The sequence below is a fragment of the Rhinolophus sinicus genome, linkage group LG11, assembly GCF_036562045.2.
Source record: "Rhinolophus sinicus isolate RSC01 linkage group LG11, ASM3656204v1, whole genome shotgun sequence".
Taxonomy (NCBI): Eukaryota; Metazoa; Chordata; class Mammalia; order Chiroptera; family Rhinolophidae; genus Rhinolophus; species Rhinolophus sinicus.
In genome coordinates, this window is record NC_133760.1 from 13,472,269 (window position 1) to 13,491,882 (window position 19,614).

General features: G+C 37.5%; 1 protein-coding gene across 1 annotated transcript; it reads right to left on the minus strand.

The window, feature by feature from the left end:
- Positions 1-254: 254 nt before the first annotated feature.
- On the minus strand, positions 255-19,379 carry ZNF527 (zinc finger protein 527). The gene is made up of 5 exons (XM_074315755.1): positions 19,171-19,379; positions 16,439-16,510; positions 12,553-12,679; positions 11,851-11,946; positions 255-4,392 (listed from the first exon to the last, which is right to left on the minus strand). Exons 2-5 carry the CDS (start codon positions 16,469-16,471, stop codon positions 2,819-2,821), a joined length of 1,830 nt encoding a protein of 609 aa, XP_074171856.1. The 5' UTR covers positions 16,472-16,510; positions 19,171-19,379; the 3' UTR covers positions 255-2,818.
- Positions 19,380-19,614: the final 235 nt, after the last annotated feature.

Below are 19,614 nucleotides of genomic sequence, written 5' to 3' on the forward strand. Positions count from 1 at the left end.
TCCCAGGTCTTTAGTCAAAAGTCAACTTGGAAAGAGAACTTCCCTGCTACACAAGCTAAAAATATCAACCTGGTCCCCTACCTCTTCCTTCATCTTTTTTTCCTTAGAATTTATGTTTTTAGATAGTATATATTTTATCTATATGCATCTATCTATCTATCTATCTATCTATCTATCTATCTATCTATCTATCTATCTACCTACCTTTCTATTGCCTGCCTTCCTCATTAGAAATCAGCTCTATAAAGGCAGGGTGTTTTGTCTTTTTTATTCACTACTTTTATCTCCAATTTCCAGATTAGAACAAAGCCTGGCACACAGTAGGCACTCAATACAAAAATTTTAAATAAAACACACACAAATACAAACATTCTGCTTAATGAAGAATAAATTTTAAAAACTCTTAAATATGACAAGCAAAAACTACATAAACTATAACAAGGCAGAAAGATATGTTCAGCATAATAACCAAATTTAAAAAAGGAATTCAAAGGTTCATTACCCATTGAGTACAACCAACAAAGTGGAAAGGGTTTCACCAGTATGTTCTAAATCAATTGAACAGACTCAGACCCTCATCTCTTAGGACAGGAAATCTCTAGATGATCCTAATATCTATGTATCAGATATTAATAAACCATGAGTTTTTAATAATGCTAAGAGGTCAAGTCAATATATCACAACAAGACCATGGATTGTATAGTTGCAAATAAGCAAAATTTAGTACCACATTGTGAGGAGAAATACCAGATTGTAAACTACAAACACCTGTGCTCAAGTCATGGGTGTAAAAGATTTTATCAACATTACAAATGAAGTTTAATTGTAAAAACAGAATCAATGGCTTGGGTTTGTCACCTTGGAGGAAGAAATCAGGTGCATATGTAGATCAAGAATCAGTTAATGAGTAACTCAGACTCTTCAACTATCTGAGTCATCATTCTTTTTCCTTGAGGCCTGGTAAGTTTACTGTAACCTTGGCAGCTTCCCGAAATAAGTTATTACTCAACCCTTAGAAAGTATTAAAATAAGTATTCCTATACGTCCAGAAAATATAAGAAAGAAAAAATAAATGACATGAATTTACCTTATGATATTAATATATTTTAGGTTAGATGTAATGTTTGACAGTATTTTATAACTATTACATTTGTTTCTGTTCAAGGTTTGAAGTATTCAATTATACTAAATCTGTAGTTTAAGTTGTTTAAAGGGAATTTGTCTTAAGACAAGAAAAAATAATTTTCAGATTTTGTTAGATATAAATATGAATTGACAAAGAAATTATGAAAGCAGTCATTGTTTTGTTCCATGCACATATATAAATCCTTCACTTTTTCCTAATTCATTTGTTCTCATATGTTTTTATACTGTCCAAACAATACCAAAGATTCTAACTGGTCCTAACTGTTCAAGGTAGTTATGTTTCCATATCATCAAGGTTTACCTCCCAATATCCACTCATAAAATAGGAATAATGTATACTGCCCCACACCCTCATGTTCCTCCTTACTCTGAAGAATGGTAATGATTTATTCTCTAAAAAATTTTAGGCTCCAACTTCTTTATTTTTACCATTAGTTGAAAATGGTTCATTCTTTCTGTCTGCCAGTATGTTTTTATCTGATATCTCTAGTTCCAAAGAAGTTATCCACAAACTTCTTAAAACAAGTTTACAACCCATCCACAAAAGTTCTCATTAACAATTTTATCTTATTATATTCTATCACAAAATATGTTAGAACCCATACTGAAAGGAGAAAATCAAGTAATTCCTTTAAAATGAAGAGCCAGTCACTAAACCGATGGATCCATTCTCTTAGTTTGCCATTCTTTCTTTGAAGCCCTATGGTAAGTCACTGCCACAAATGATTTTAATTCTTTATGAGAAAGCCTGTTAAGGAGTTTTACTGGGTGAATTTTTAAAAATCTATCCCTATTGTGAACACTAAATTAATTTTTAGCAACAAAATGAAGCAACTCTCAGCTTTATGAAGGCTGCATTCAACTTTCATACATTTGTTATATCATAAGGTTTCTCCTTAGGATAATTATGCCATATCAAAAATCAAGGCATCTTCACATATAGCAAACATAGGGTGTATGAGTCAGGACTCTAATTCCAAGAGGTGAAAATCCAATTAGCTAAAGCAAAAAAAGGAAATTTATTGGACACAAAAATGAAAAAGTAAAGGATGGTGTAGACTTCAGGCATGACTGGATCAAGGAGACCAAACAATTTCATCAGATTTCTGTCTCTCATCTCCATTTTCCTCTGTGTTGGATTTATCTTGGGAAGGCTTTCCTCATGTCATAGCAAAAACAAAACAACCAACCAAACCAAACAAAACAAACAAAAAAACTCAAGAAACAAAACTGCTGGTGAGTTTTTAATCTTACTAAATCCTTGAAACTTGCAATTCCAGAAAAAAAAAATCTCTTACTGCCCATAACAATACCCACACCTTCTCATGGCTCTATTGATCTAGACAGGGCCATTTGCAATCCCCTTATCAATCACTAGGTTGAGGGACATAACTGGCCAATCGATGACCAATTCACTGTTCTCCCTGTTTATTAGTTTCATCAGAATCATATGCATTGAGGGTGAGTCTCATATGAGGCATAGAACAGATCACAAAGTAATGGATGTCTACTATGCAGGCTGTTTCAAATAAGGGATGCCCATGAACTAATGGCTTTTCCATAAGTACTATATTCATAGAATTACTAACCAAAGAATTCACAGATATTTATTTCATAAGGATTGAGTGAAATAAAGGAGTGGTGACTGTTTTCTTTCTTATCCTCGTTATAATCAGAGAGTTTCTCTATTATGAATTTTCTGATGTCGTCTAAGGGCAGAGGCACAGCTAAAATTATTCCCACATTCATTACAGTTATAGAGTTTTTCTCCAACATGAATTCTCTGGTGTAGCCTAAGGGACAAGATCTGATGGAAAGCCTTCCCACATTCATTACATTCATAAGGTTTCTCCCCAGTATGAATTCTCTGATGTTGATTAAGGTATGAGCCACAACTGAACGCCTTCCCACATTTGTTACATTCATAGGGCTTCTCTCCTGCATGACTTCTCTTATGATGAATTAGAACCAAAGCATCACTGAAGGCTTTTCCACATTTACTACATTCAAAAGGTCTCTCTCCAGTATGAATTCTATGATGTCGATTAAGTTGTGAGTCAGTCCTGAAAAACTTCCCACATTTGATGCACTCATAGGGCTTTTCTCCCGTATGAATTCTCTGATGTTGATTAAGGTGTGAGCGATAGCCAAAGGTCTTCCCACATTCATTACATTTAAAGGGTTTCTCTCCTGTATGAATTCTTTGATGCAGAGTAAGGGCTATGCGTCTGCTGAAGGCTTTTCCACATTGATTACATTCATAGGGTTTCTCTCCAGTGTGAATTCTCTGATGTTGATTAAGATGTGCACTCTGTCTGAAGGCTTTGTTACATTCCTTACATTCATAGGGTTTCTCTCCTGTGTGAATTCTCTGATGTTCAACAAGGAAGGCATAACGGCTAAAAGCCTTCCCACATTCATTGCATGCAAAGGGTTTCTCTCCAGTGTGGATTCTCTGATGCTGAGCAAGGTGTGCACTCTGTCTAAAAGCTTTGTTGCATTCCTTACATTCATATGGTTTCTCTCCAATGTGAGTTCTCTGATGTTCACTGTGAAAGAAGTCATGGCTAAAGGCCTTCCCACAGTCATTGCATGCATATGGTTTCTCTCCACTGTGAATTCTCTGAGGTTGAGTAAAGAATGAGTAACAGCTAAAGGAATCACCACATTCATCGTATCCATGGGGTAATTTTCCAAAATGACTTATTTGATGTTGAGTAAATAATGAGTGGAAACTTAAGAGATTTGAAAAATCATTACTTTCATAACGTTTTACCTCAGGAGGAATTCCAATATCTTTACTATGGTGTGTACTCTGGTTGAATTCTTCACATTCATTACCTATCAAAGATTCCTTCTCAGCATGTTGTCTCTTATGTTCAATTAGGACTGAATTGGGGGGGAACATTTTATCATAAATATCAAATTTATATACTTGCTGTACTGTGGGAACTCTCTGTTGTGTTAAAAGTACTGACTTCAAGAGAACACTTCTCTCAGAATAATTATATTTATTGTCTGTTTTCACAGCAGAGATTTCCTTAAGACTTGTCACTTGTCTGAAATGCCTCTCTTGATTTCCATGACGCTGCTTAAATTCACCCTCATATTTCCAAGCTTCTCTGAAATTGGAGCATTCAAGGTCATGACTTGTAAGTCTTTTCATTACCATCCTCTGGGAAATTTCCTCTTCATCAATGTACCATTTTGGAGATAATTCCTTAATTTCATACCAAGACTCCCAGTCTGAAAAATATCAAGAAAGCAAATGTCTCCTTTTTTCCTTTACAAGGAAAAAGAAAACTATTATAGAAGAAACTGAAGAATTTAATTGGGAGAATGAGGGGAGAAAGTACCCGGTTCTTACATCTCTCAAATACAGTCATATAATATGAACAAAATACAAAAAAAAAGCACAAAGAATGAAGAGAGCTCATGGAGAAAGGTATGTGTGTTGGTGATGAGGAGGAGGTGATTGGGGAAACACAGTAAATATAGGGCATCAAGCTGCAGGCAAAGCAAAATGCCAAGAAGATAAAGAATTGGAGACAACTGATTAGATCATAATCACAGTTTTCCTGCCTCTAGTTTTTCAAGTCTCCAGTCCTATCCTGCACTATGCAGTCCTATTCATAAGACTAAAGCTCCATGAGGGCTGGGATTGATATTTATTTCTTCTTTTTCTTCTTCCTGTTGCATCCAGTGCCTAGGACAATGGCAGCATTTGGTTGAATGAATGCTGAAAGAATGCTCAACAACTTCTAAAATTGTATTAGGAACCAGAAGAAAGAAAATTTTTTTCTTAGTGTCTAGAAGGAATCTGGAGGTCAGCTTTTCTCAACGTTGAGAGAAAAATTATGCCTACAGAGTACATACTTGATACTTTCAGGAGAGAATACTGGTTGAGATAAAATAGAAAGAAAACTGCTGTTTAAAAGAATCTCAAAAGGGGAAAATGAGAAAGTCCTTTTAATGTCACATGACAATAATCAGCTAATATATTCAACTATATAGAATCTACTACTAGAACTAGTAGAGGGGAAAAATTCTGAGACACAGATCCTTCTCCCTTTTTAAACTTTAAGGAGAAAAATAAAACTTCTGTGTACATAAATTCAATATAGCACATAAAGAATGATTAATTAACATGATACTGATTATTAGTAGTATAAATGTCAGAAAAACAGATCAAAACTCTCTAGCTTAGTTAAGGAGAAATTCCTGGAGAATGTGAGCTTAATTTTCAAGGCTTTGATAAGACTTCCGAAATATAGTAGTTATTTCAGTGATGGAATCATTTTCATGTTTTAATATGCTTAAGGATTATTTTAGAACTCCACGTGTTAGCATTTTGGGGTTAATTAGATACATCTTTTCTATAACTGCTTCCCATCTGTTGTAAAAAAGGTGCCTCCACATTAGATCAGTACAAAATAGAAAAGCAAAGAACGTATTATGCATCTCTATCTTTCTTCTTTCTAATACAGCCTTTACTTCAAGGAAAGCCCCCACCCCTACCAGTTCCTGCTATACACAGCTGTGGATTTTCTCCTCCTTGGGCCCCTATCTCAATCCAGGCCTGAGAGGGCTTTGCTTATTTATCCTCTGTTATGTCCACACTGTTGTTCTTTCTTTCTGCAGAAGTACAACTACTTCTGCTCCCTCACCCACTCTCCTACGACCACTTCTGTATCCATCACTCAGGGCCACTACATTCCCTCTTACCAAGAATAAATCTTTTCTCTACTCCAGGCAAACAGCAGCTTTACACAATACCTAATACAATGCTGAGCAAAAGAAGTCTGATGGGAGAACACTACAGACATTTCTGATATGAGGTATTCTGAGGTGTCTGCAGCTCCAACCACGTCCTCTTCTCCCCTCCTTCCCCCCCCCCCCAGAAAAAGATATTCTGGACTTAGGTAGATAAATATTATAGGAAAAGGAACTCCACATGGGTTATTTCCAGGGGAAACTATAGAGCAGGAAATAAGTATTGTATATGTAGAAGGCATATTCACTATGATTGGAGTAGAGAATACTTAGAAGTCAATGGTTTCATGATGACATTCAGCAATAGAAAAAAGATAATTCTCCCTTATCAGTAATTGAGAGGAAAAGGGAAGTTATGGATTCAGGCAGAATGGAAGAGAGCTAAATGGGCATCCATGTTGCACAGTGGAAACACAGGGTTTGGGATCAGACAAAGGTAAGTTTGAATCCTAACTATATCTAGCTAGCCATGTATACTAGCTTTAACAAACTGTTTAACCTATCTCTTGAGCCTCAGTTTCCTAGCAAGCAAAATGAAATGACCTTGCAAGTATGGTATAAAAATAAGGAATAATATATTTATAACATACCTAGCAGTGTTTAGCTCATTATAGATATTCGGTGATACTTATCATAAAATATAACACATTAATATATACTCATTAAGTATTTCTTATACCTATACCACTAATAGGCTCAGATATTATTACATCTGATTATGTAATAGGCGGATGTGATATCTATTATATCATGGGATTGTGAAATAAGCTGATGGTCAAGTGGCAAGACCAAGATTGAGAGAGGTAAACCCTGTGGGGTTAAAACGTACCCAGGCAATGTATTAGATATTAGAGATATGTAATTTCCAACTGATTATAATCTGTCAATGGATGGAAGTTATAAATCAAAGTATGATCAACTCTGGAATCCAATCAGAACTACATAGTAAATAGGCTTATGTATAATGTTGGAAGAGGGAAAGGTCTTACTAGACTGTGGACCTAAGTTCTCCATATGCTCAACTGGTGAGCAGTAGATAAAATGGTAGATATACTGATGAAGTAAATCATCTCCTGGTATGAAACCCAGGAGATTTGAGTGGGAAATCTCAGAAAAAAAGACAATATCTATGGGAGAAGTCGTTTTTTTTGTTTTGTTTTTAGTGAAGTATAGTTTATACAATATTATATTAATTTCAGGTATGTACAACATAGTGATTCAACATTTATATTTCTTATGATGTGATCACCAAAATAAGTCCAGTAACCAGGAACTATCTGTCACCAAATAATGTTATTAGGATAATATTGACTATTTTCTCTATTTTTTTAAATAACTGGAGATTTGTACCTTATGGGGATATCTTAAGAAGGTGGGAGTTTCATGCTAATGCCTAGAATGTTCCAATGAATAACCTGACCAATGACACACAGACTTACAGATCTGATCTCCTTTTGTAAAAGACTGTATAGAGCTATGCTGCCCAATATGGCAGTCACTAACCACATATGGCAATTTAAATTAAAATAAAAAATTTTGAAATTCAGTTTCTCAGTCACATCTAGCCATATTTTAAGTGCTCAAGAGCCAAACATGGCTAGTGGCTACTGTATTGTAAAGCACAGATATAATTTCCATCACCCCAGCATGTTCTATTAGACAGCACTGGATAGGATCCAGATTAATATGACAAAGATCGTATGGTTGAATGAAGGAAAGACAGAAAAATAGGGACAGGAGGCAGTTAAAGGCAGAGAGAAACAGAATACAGCTTTGGACAGAGAAAAAGAACCGGGGTCAGAACTATCTTATACATCTCATAGAATCTCCTGGGTTTCAGACCAGGAGATGATTTACTTCATTAGTATGAGGACGGAAAATTAAGTTCGCGAACTCATCCTAGAAAAAGTGCTACATACCTCATTGCAAATATCACTAAGGTGACCTTTGAAGTGCTCCCCTTGGGAAGCTATGCACCAATGCCAGCACTAGTCTACCCTTCAAAGCAATTTTGGAACTCTTTTTCTGGAGTGGCCATCAGAGCTGTCATCGTATTATCCTTGATGTCCTGAATGTCATCAAAATATCTTCCTTTCAATATTTCCTTTATCTTCGGGTAAAGAAAGAAGTCATTGGGGGCCAGATCAGGTGAATAGGGAGGGTGCTCCAATACAGTTATTTGTTTCCTGGCTAAAAACTCCCTCACAGACAGTGCCATGTGAGCTGGTGCATTGTCGTGATGCAAGAGCCATGAATTGCTGGCGAAAAGTTCAGGTTATCTAACTTTTTCAAGCAGCCTTTTCAGCACTTCCCAATAGTACACTTGGTTAACTGTTTGTCCAACTGGTAATGAATAATCCCTCTGATACCAAAAAAGGTTAGCAACATCATTGCAACAAGTTTGGGAACTTAATTGTCAGACCTTGTATATTTACCATTTTATCTACTGCTCACCAGTTAAGCATGTGGGAAACTAGGTCCACAGTCTAGTAAGACCTTTTCCTCTTTCATAGGCTGAAGAATATGAAAGTGAAGAAAGGCACCTGGACTTAGTCAAAGTAGAGGGGAAGAAGCCAGATTGCAAATGGTAAGGCAATGGAAGAGAATATGAAGTAAAAGCAATGAGTGAAGATTACAATTGGTATGTAAGTAATTGGAAGACAGAAGGGAGTATGGTACACAGGAACACTAAAAAGGCCCTATAAAATGTTATGAAATTATTTTAAAGAAAATTCAAATAAAAATGCACCAAATGAAACTGCACCAAATGAAAAATATATGTATACATGCCTGTTTACTCCCAGTTAATTTATATCAGGTCAATTCCAATCATAATTCCATGAAGGTTTTATTTCTGAACTTATAAAATTATTTTAAAGAATGCATGGGAAAAGTGATCAATAATGTAAAAGAAAATTCTGAGGAAAGAAAGAAGTTTCTAGGACCAATAATATGAGCTAAGCCTTGCATTTTATACCTTCCTTAAAATCTCTGTGAAAGGTCTGAACCAGGATGATTTATAAAATTCTCTATCATTGTGGGGAAATGTCAAGAAAAACATACAGAAGCATAAAAAAACTTACAGGAGGCAGAAAAGAACCCAGCAAAGAGGAACATGAAGTGCCCCCTATTGTTACAGCAGCAATAGGAAACTAATATAGAAATCAAACTGGTACAACCTGTCTGGAGGGGATGCACTTAATCAACAATCCTACATCTAGGAATCCACGTTGGAAATACAGCCTCAACAATACAAAAATATGTATGTATAAGGTTACTTATTGCTGCATTGTTTGTAATTGTAAATTATTACAAACAACCTATATGTCCACACATCAGAGAGTAGTTGAATATACTTGATGACATCCAAATAATGGACTATTTTGCAGCTGTTAAAAAAATGAAAAGCCTCCCCATTAACCAATATGGAGTGATTTCCTGTATATACAGTTAAGTGAAAAAGCAAATATGCAAAGAGTATCTATGGTATGCTACTCTTCACGTAGTATACAAGAAGATACAGGAAACTACATATATATATCTCCTAGTTTGTGCAAGAAAAACATAAAAATGACAAACCTGAAAATAAAGAGATTGGTAATCTACAAAGGGTAGGTAAGAAACAGGTAGGAAGAAGTAGGGAATACAAACAGGATAGTAGGGATGAGAAGGGAACAACACTTTTCTAAGGATGTATTTTTGGAAGAGCTCTGATTTTATTTTTTATATAGATAGTGATGTTTCAGATACCAAAAAGATAAATAATTCAAACCAATCAGGGTGTGTGGTAGGAACACAAAATGGAATACAAACAGTAACAAATGAACCTAAAAGAACTAACCTAAGTAACTTTGTAAAATAGTATTGTGACTAAATACTGTAAGACCACAGACAAAGAAAAGAATCAATAATGTAATCTAGTTAGTAAATTTGTTTCTCACAGAGAAATAGATTGGAAATTCTGAAATTACTTTATGTGAATATTAAAATTGAGCAAATAAGTAAATACATTGTTTCTCATTGTCATAAAAAGAAATTACAAATAAGTAAAGGAGGAAGGCTATTAATACAATAAACCCTGTGGAGCAGGACTAGAATCAGGGTATCAATATAAACTGATAGTTTTAATATATATAAAGACAGAGGCAGAAATAAATATAGAAGTGTGTGTGTATGTGTTATTATACATGCATTTATTTCCCAGCTCCATCTGTGGTGAGGGCCTAGAAGCAATGGCAACCCAGTAGCATTGAGCCCGACTAACACCCGGACCTTGGTTTCTAAACATTATTTCCCAATAAAAGGAACCAGGACTCCTTGGACAAGTGGTTCATTCAAGGCCGGGGTATGGATAACAAGATGAATCTGGGACACCTGGAACCATAAAGGAAGGATGTGCTTAAAAAATGGATGGGGGCATGTCAAAAGGTCAAAGGAACCAACTTGAAGGAGATCCCAATGATCAAAGCTGGAAGAATTTGAGCAACAAAATGATTCATTGGAATTACCTCACAGAAAAAATAAAAATTCATGGTTCCATAAACATAAAGAAATAACTGAGTGTATAACTAAACGGGAGTGAAGGAACAGCTCTTCCCTACAGAACAACCCTAATTAATACATGTAAAGAAAAGAGGGAAATGGAAAAATCAACATTAGGTCAAGATTATGGTACTAACTGTTGCAGACAAAATTTAATGAGCCAATGGATGCTAAAATTAGTGGAAAAAAGTTTTAGAAGAAACTGAATTGTTTCAAAGTATCTCCCCCAAGATATTTCTTAATTACAAATAGAAAAACACTAATTGTACAATGGAAAAACAAGGCAGACACCACCTTCACCAAGTAATCAAAGTTAACATCATCAATATAAGACATATATCAATATTATGAATCCCTTGGTATATGCACTGAGAGGGATACATTATTTCTGTGGCACTCTTTTCAAAAAATGCACTACCTCAATCTAATCATGAGAAAACATCAGATAAGCCCAAATTCAGTGGAAGCAGATATAATGAGCCATTTCTCCAGAGTAAAGCATATCTGAAGACTGGGAACTTCTCCCAGAAGATTAAATGAACAGATCACCTAATGTGCCTAATTGTCTTAAGAGATTTATATAATTGATGGGGAGTTGGGAATTGAGTAAGGCATATGTATGTAAAAAAAAGAATTAAAAAAAAAACAGACAAAATCCCCAGATAATTATTAACTACAGGCAAAATAAAAAGTTGTACAGAAAAAATAATCTTGGTATCTGCACAGCATTTCTATGACTAGTACTTAATAGCCATAATAATGTAAACACTAAACTGTGATTCAATCAAAATTATGATTTTGGTGAGACTGAGATGAGGGGATGAGAAGAAAGAGAGAGAGAGAGAGAGAGAGAGAGAGAGCGTGTTGGCTTCAGGATAAAAAAATACTAACTCTTATTTTCTTGGTGAGGAGATACTGGATATGGACTAAACTTGAAGAAACAAGAAATAGCAACATAAACATATTTATTAGAGACATGAAGGAAACACCAAAAGAAACTATAAAAGAAAAGCAAGTGGACCCCTTTTAGGAGAGGGAAACTGGAAAGCAGGGTAAGAGACTGCCTTTTTTTTCTTTTTTAAGAAATAAGACTTGTAAAACTACTTGACTCTTTAAACAATGTGCATGTTCAACTTTGACAGTAACTTTCATAAAAATAAAAACTCTAAAAAGACATCTATAAATGTATACAATTCAGACTATAAATGGGAAAGAACAGCATGGAAGGACTGGGATTCAGGGTATAGGTATAAGTATAATCTGACAGAAATAGGAAGGAAAAGGCCAAGGGGTAGGTGAGGTTTCCTCATGAACCCAGGGCAGCCTCCTCATGACCACTTTGGCTGACACCTTACAACAGCCCTCCCTGCCGGGTTCCCAGTCGCTCACCTGTATATGGATCATCTGACATCTCTCTCTCCACCATCCAAGGTTCTTTCCCTTGCTCCAATAAGGAGATCATGTTGGGCTTAGAAATGGAGAGTCCTGTTTACAGGAGAAGAAAAATGAGAGCAAGAGAGACAGATATAATATGCTTTAGCTGTTTCAGGACTCACACTCAATCTCTTGGTCAGCAGGCAAGAAAGAACATTAGAGGAAGGTCGAGAGAATGGAATGATGCTTGTATGGAAGATAAAGCTTCTTCCATAGCAGTGGCTTTCAAAGTGCTACAGCAGAAGCACCATCACCTAGGAACTTGTCAGAAATGCATATTCTCAGGCCCTAACCCAGACCTACTGGATTAGAAACCACAGTGGTTCTCAAACTTTCATAGGCATCAGAATCATTTGGAGGGCTCATTAAAACCCAGGCCTATTCTCAGAATTTCCGATTCTGAATGGTCTACAGTGGGACCCCATAATTTGCAATTTAACAAATTCTCATGCCATACTGATGCTGCTATTCCAAACCATCATACTACAGCAAAGGAAACTACTGATTTCTAACTCTATAAAACTATTTCAAATCATTTCCTGGAAACAGGAAGTAGAAATTCAGCTAAGCACTTAAGATGCCCTAGATATTCCCAATGGAGGAAGCAAAAACACCCCAGAGGGTAGATTTTGAATTATGGGGGAAAGACATCCTTACCAAGGCATACCAAGTTCCTGTAGTTCTCCAACATGACATCTCTGTATAAATCCTTCTGAGATGGGTCCAGCCATTCCCATTCTTCTTGGGAAAAATCTAGAGCCACATCCCTAAAGGTCACCAATCCCTGAAATTTAAAAAAAAAAAAAAAATCTTGCTTGCCAAGTGCTCCCATATGATCCTAGCAAAAAAATTCTGCCAGAGTTCAAAGCTCTAAGTGGTCCAAGGAAAATAATTATGGGGGATCAAGTACATAATCAGGTTTGTCAAATATTTTGAGAGAAAAAGATCAGAAACAGATTCACATCTTGAAAATTATACATTTTTTTAAATGAAAGAGAAAGGGCATATACACAGAAAAAATTAACTTATAACATGAAACATGAGTTTCATAAGATGAAAGTACATGAGCAAAGGCTAATTTTTATGTTACATATGCTAAGTATCAAGACATTCTTGTAGAGAGAATTCCTTTATATTCCCTGAACTGGGATATCAGATGACTCAGAATAGTAAAGGAAGGCCTTGAATTGGGCTTTAATAAAAGGGTATGGTCTGAAATTTAGACTCTATATGTAAGGAAAAACTTCCAGGAGTGTATCTTGAAGAAATAATGAAGTGTATGTGAAGAGTATACAGAATTTTCATTGGAAGGTTATATAAAAAGTCTGAAAAAAAAGTACATGTCCAATAATAAGAGTTTAAGCTATGCAACTGAACTATAAGCTGTATGAGGGAAAGGGTATATATTTTATAAGCTCATGTACATCCAGTGTCTGTTACAAAACTGTCACATTGTAAACACTTAGGAAATATTTGCCACTTGAATAAATGGTGAAGTTTCCTATGCTACATCCATATAAAGAGTACTCAACCCTTAAAAATGACAGAGTTCCATTTTGCAGAGAATGGTCTCATTTTTTATTAAAAACAATAAAATATCAAATATGGTTTTTCTACATAGTAAAAATATCGATGAATGAGGCTAGAGGAAAAAAAGCACACAACTACATAGTGTTGTGTAACTTCCATGTGCCCCTCGACACTTCTCTGTGTCGTGGGAGGCTAAGTGTATTGACTATACCAAGAGACTCCCTTTTCCCATCCCATTTTCAGTTGGGTTAGGCCACATAGAAGATATGGGAGGGAGGTAAGCGAGATACATTTATTTCCCTGGATCCCTCTTTGCAGCACTACCCTGTGTGATCTCTGTCCTTCAGTCAAAGGTCACAGTGGCTGTCAGGGGCCCCCTCCACTCAGATATCTCTGTCTCTGGATTCAGGCCTAAACTTAGTAAAGGAGCTCAACTGTTAGCACTATCCTCTGTAGTTTCTCTACATACAGAGGGGGGCCAAAAAAATGTATACACATTTTAAGAAAGGAAAAAACTATTAAAATTGTAATACTCAACATATGAGTATACCGATAACAAAAGATGAACACAAGTCACGTCTGACTTCTGCAATTACAAGAGGTGATCAAGTGGTTACCATCAGCATCCAGACACTTCTGATTACAGTGAACTACTGCTTGAGCAATGTTGACCAAAGTGTCCACTTGTATACATTTTTTTGGCACACCTGGTACTTTTAAATAGTCCCCTTTTGAGTTTCTTGCCAGAACCCTGACTGATAAACATGTTGATCCAATGTACTTCTAGTACTTGGCCAGCGAGCCCACCAAAAGCACCACTATGCAACTCTACCACACTTCCTTAATAATGCACTCTCCTACGCCCCCATGACTATTTCATACCTTCTATCTCTCTCTCTCAAATCATCATTAACTCCTTCCCTTTTCTCACTTTGAACTTCCTCATCGTCTAGCCCACCACATGTATTTACTGACTTGTACCTGTACTCATTTTTCTGCTTTCCTTCTGTTACGACAGATAAAACTCTAGGCTTCCTGTCTAAGACCATTCCCCCCACTTGTCCATACAAGGACATTGTCACCTCTCTCTCTTGCAAATGTCAGGGAGCTATCAGATATCTCCCTTGTATTACTAGTATTTTCTCACTTTACTGGATTATTCGTATCAATATATAAACTGATGCAACATCTTCCATCTTATAGATACATAAATTCCCTTCCACAATCTCACTCTAGCTATTGTCCCATTTCTCTATTCCTCTTAATAACAAAATTCTTCCAGAGTTGTTTAAATCAGTAATGTCCAACAGAAATACAATGTGAGCCACATATGTAATTTAAACTTTTCAGTAGACACATTAAAAAATAAATATAATAAGTTAATTTAATATTTTTAATTTAACCCAATATAGCTGTTATTTCTATACAAAATTATTAATGCTTTACATTCTTTTTTGTCCTGAATCTTCAAAATCTGGTATGTATTTTATATTCATAGAACATCTCAATTCAGAGTAGTCATATGTGGCTACTGGGTAGATTATTGGACAGCACAGGTCTAGACTCACTGTCTCTAGTCTCACTTTTTTTACCTTCTGTTGTCTCTGGAATCTACTGCAATGATGGTTTCATACCAACCACTCTAAAAAGTAGCTCTTTTCAAGGGTATCAGTAGCTTCCATGTTACCAAGTCCAGGGGCCAATTCTCAGTCTTCATCTTCCTCAATCTCTGTCAGAACGATTTAACTCAGTTGATTATCACCTCCTTGAAAGATTTTCTACTCTTGACTTCCAGGATCCTTACGCTTCTGGTTTTCCTTCCACATTAAGTCCTTCTCAGTCTCTTTTGCTGATTCCTCCTCTTCTTGTCGGCCCCTAAATGATGAATGCCCTAAACTCAGTCCTTGGACCTCTTTCCTATCTACTATATTCACTACAATCTCAAGATCATCTCATCTTGTCCTTTGGCTTTAAATACAGTAATGACTCTCAAATTCCTATCTCTAGTCCTGAACTCCAGATATATAATCAATATTCCACTTGGATATCCAACATGTCTCTCAAACTTAATATACCTAGAACTCAATTATTGATTCCCATCTCACCCTACCTAGTTTTCCCATCTCAGTAAAAGGCATGGCCATTTATACAGTTGCCCAGGTCAAAAATCTTTGTAGTCATCCATGATTTCTTTCTTCCTCTCACATTTCACAACCAAATCCCTGATCGAATCCCTTATTTTCTATCTCCCGTATATATCCAGAATCTCTCCAGCTCCAACGCCACCACCAAGGTCCAAACAGCTATCACCTTCCACCTGGATTACTGCAGTAGTCTCCTGAATGGCCTTCCTGCTTCCACCCTTACCTCCCTTACTTCTCTTTTCCTTTTAAAACAGAAATCAAACATATCCCCAACACTCCAATGGCTCACCTTCTCCCTTAGTACAAAACTCAAAGTTCTGATCATGACTTTCAAGGGCCTATATAACTTGTTCCCCAGCTACTCCTATGACCTCACAGTGCTCATTTGTCTCCAAGGATACTGGCTGATTGTTATTCCTGAAACATATCAAATGTGCTTCCACCATAGTAACTTCATACATGCTATTGCTCCTACTTTTAAAGCTCTTCCCCAGATCTTCACAAAACTTACTCCCTACTTTCACTGAGGTATTTCTTTGCTTAAATGCCACTTCCTCAGAGAGGCCATCCTTGACCTTCCTATTTAATAAGGCACTCAATAATCACTCTATCCTTTGTTTCAGTTGCATTCATCTCCAATACAACAAATCACGATCCATCTAAAGAGGAGAGATCTGTTTCATCACACATTTGAGCACAACACTGAGTAAAAGAGATACTAAGTGTTTTCTGGAAGGATTATATGAACAAATGGTGGAGAGAGAGAAGTGGATAGAGTGCTCACTGAACTGTATGTGACTTTCTCTGTAGTTCAAAGTCCTAAAAAAAGAGGTGGAATTTCTGGAAACAAAGTGAAAACATCAACTTACCTGGGAAATGGATTTACAAAGTCCAACAGCCATTCCTCCTTCCTTCAATTTTCTCTTTTGAAGAACAAAGTCCTGAAAAGGGAGAGTTAAGGAAGAAAAAATGGCAAACCAACCCTATGTTGCTGATCTGAGACTTACAAAGACAGAACCATTGCCTCTTTAGGGTCTCCACTGCCTCAGTCCTACCCCCTCCAAGATCTGAACAAAAGGTCAAAGCTGATCTTAACTACTTAAATCCTGACTGATAGTAAGAACACACAGCCTGAACGCAACAAAATCTAAAGTCCATCCTATGGCCAAAAAGGCAATTTATGATCTGGGCCTGGCTGCCATGTAGACCTCATTTCCTCCCCCTCTCACCCTTGGTCACCCCACTCCAGGCATCCAGGTTTCCTTCTAGTTCCACAACCACTGTGTGCACTCCTGCAAGGGTGTTGCCTTTGTTTTTCCTTCTGCCTGGACATGGCTCACTCTCTCTCTCCATTCCTATTTTGCTCAGTTATCAACACATCAGAGGGACTTCCCTGAAAATTCTATCTGAAGAGAACCTCCCTTCCAGTCTCGTATTCCTTATCCTGGTTTACTTTTCTTCTTAGTATTTAACACCACCAAACATGTTATTTATTTTTTCCCCCTGTTTACTATTGTCTTCCCGATCAATAGTGTAAAATCTAAAAGAGCTAGGATTTGTTAAGTTCACTGGTGCTAGAATAATGCCAGAACCATTGCAGGTGCTCAAAAAATATGTGATAAATCTTACTGAGCCTCCTGTAATATATATAGTGATGTTACACATGTTGTACGTATCTTTATCTTATTTAATCTTCACAAAACTGCAAAGGTAGGTGTTATTATCCCCATTTTACCAACAAGTGAAATTGAAGTTCAAAAAACTTAAACAACTAACTCAAAATCATGAGAGTCAAACTGCAGTGTGACTCAAAAGCTGATCCTCTTTCAAAAGACCATAATGTCTGAATGGGAAATATTCAACATAACCTGAGGAATCAATGCCATATATTTCTTAGAGACGCATCTTCAGAGATGAAAAATATTACCATTATTCCTCCATAGAAATGCAGCCTGAGGCAAACTGCCAAATTTTAACACTAAACCAATAACAACCTCCACAGCCTCAAATATGTTCCTCTTAGAGCCATCATTTCATTCTGAGAACAAGGATAGTTGGGTTTGACCTAGAATTTAGGATACATGGCCTCCTAATTCTGGGCTACTGCACTAGCCAACTAAGTCTCTAATAAAGTTATTTTGTTAATGCAATGTAGCTTGAAATTGTCCATAAAAGCCTGTGCAACCTGAGAGGAGAATCAAAGTCTTCTCAGCATCTGGGACCCCTATAAAAGAAATGGTTTTTAAATTTCTGTTTGCAAATAGCTATGTATCCGTTGGATAATATTTTCCAAGTTTGAGATGGGCTATCAGTCTCTGAAAGAAGGTGTATTAAAGACTTGGGCTTTACATACAGCTCCCAAATGAAGGCTGACTCTCCACTCCTTCATTCACTGTCTGTATGACCTTGGGCAAGTTAATCCATCTCTCAGAACCTTTCTTTCCTCACTGTCAAGATTGCATGAGCCAACTCCTGGCATAGAGAAGTGCCACCCGTGTTCCCACGTAGATTCTACATACACATTTGGAAAGGAAATGAGAACGCTTTTCTTTATTAACTGAGAAAGTCAGAACCAAAAATTTAGCTCATCAGAAAAAGAGCCATGGATCAGCCTCTCTCAGCACCAAATGTGGAAGAGTTTGACAAGAAAAATGCTATAATCTCCAAATCTGGAACCTAAGGAGAGGAAGACTGGGCTTTCCTCTTCCAGAGGCAGCCAGTTTAAGGATAGTCTCACTACAATGTCTTCAGACAGGGTCCTGTGACTCACCAAAGTACTGAAGGAAGAGACCTACATTAAGTTCCCATGTCCCAAAGGTTCCTAATCCAAGACCACGGGACAATCCTCTCCAACACCCTCAGAACTCAGGGCCCCCATTTTCCACGTTAGTAATTAAAAGCAAGGACTCTGAAACCAAACTGCCTGGGTTCAAATCCCAGTTCTGTCACTTATTAACTGTGTGAACTTGGGCAAGTAATTTTAATTTTCCTGTGCTTCACAATCATACACTGGTCACACATACAAAAATTCTCACCCAATCACACACATATACATGGTCACACAATCACACACATAATGTCACACACATACACAGTTGCATTAACACAAAGTGGTGATGATACACAATTACTCCAACAGACAGTCGCACGCAATCTCACACAGTTACATATCAAACAAGGTCACATATCCTGCCACAATTATTCATACAAAATTATACCTGCAGAGATAGATCGTCATGGATACATAAGCACACCTGCTGTCACACACAAATATTTATATCCACAAGAGGCAAGTGGTCAAACATAATCACACACACGTCATACCCGCAGTGTCTCACAAACCCATACACAATAATACATAATTATACCTGCAGAGACAGTGACACACAAACACACAGTTTTACACCAGTGACAGTCAGTGGTGCACAATCACACGGCGACACACAAAAATCACTGTCACACCCACAGCCTCTCACATAGTTATACATGGTAACACACGGTCTCCCCAACAACGCCTGCCAGGTCACCATCCCTGTGTACCCGGTCCACTGCAAGCCGGTCCCCGATCGCTGGCTCTCGCGCGCAGTCAGGCCCAACTCACCTCCCAGCGCTGTGGGCTCTGGAAACCCGCCCAACTACCGGAGACCCGCGATGTCGCCTCCCAGAATCCCCAGGGGGTCGGAAAGGGGCGGAGACTGAGGCGCGCGGGACCCTTGAGCACCTCAGGGGGAACATCCAGCTGCAGGGATCTGGACGAGCCTACTCAGCTTTTCTTTCCGACTCCTCGAACCACCAGCCCCACAAGGCTTTGCGCCGCGGCCTTCTCTGCGGAACTACATTTCCCAGAGGGGCCCACGGCCCGTCTCTACTTTGTGCTTGCGCTACAGGCGGCAGCGGCTTTGGGTGCGGGCACCTGGAGAGTTGAGTGCAACCCTGGGCGATGCTGGGCACTGAAATGACCTTGGGCGACTGTGTGTGAGGAAACGGGGAAGATGCGCGGGTCTGTAACTGTATGCTTAGGTGTGGCGGTTTTTGTGTGCCTGTC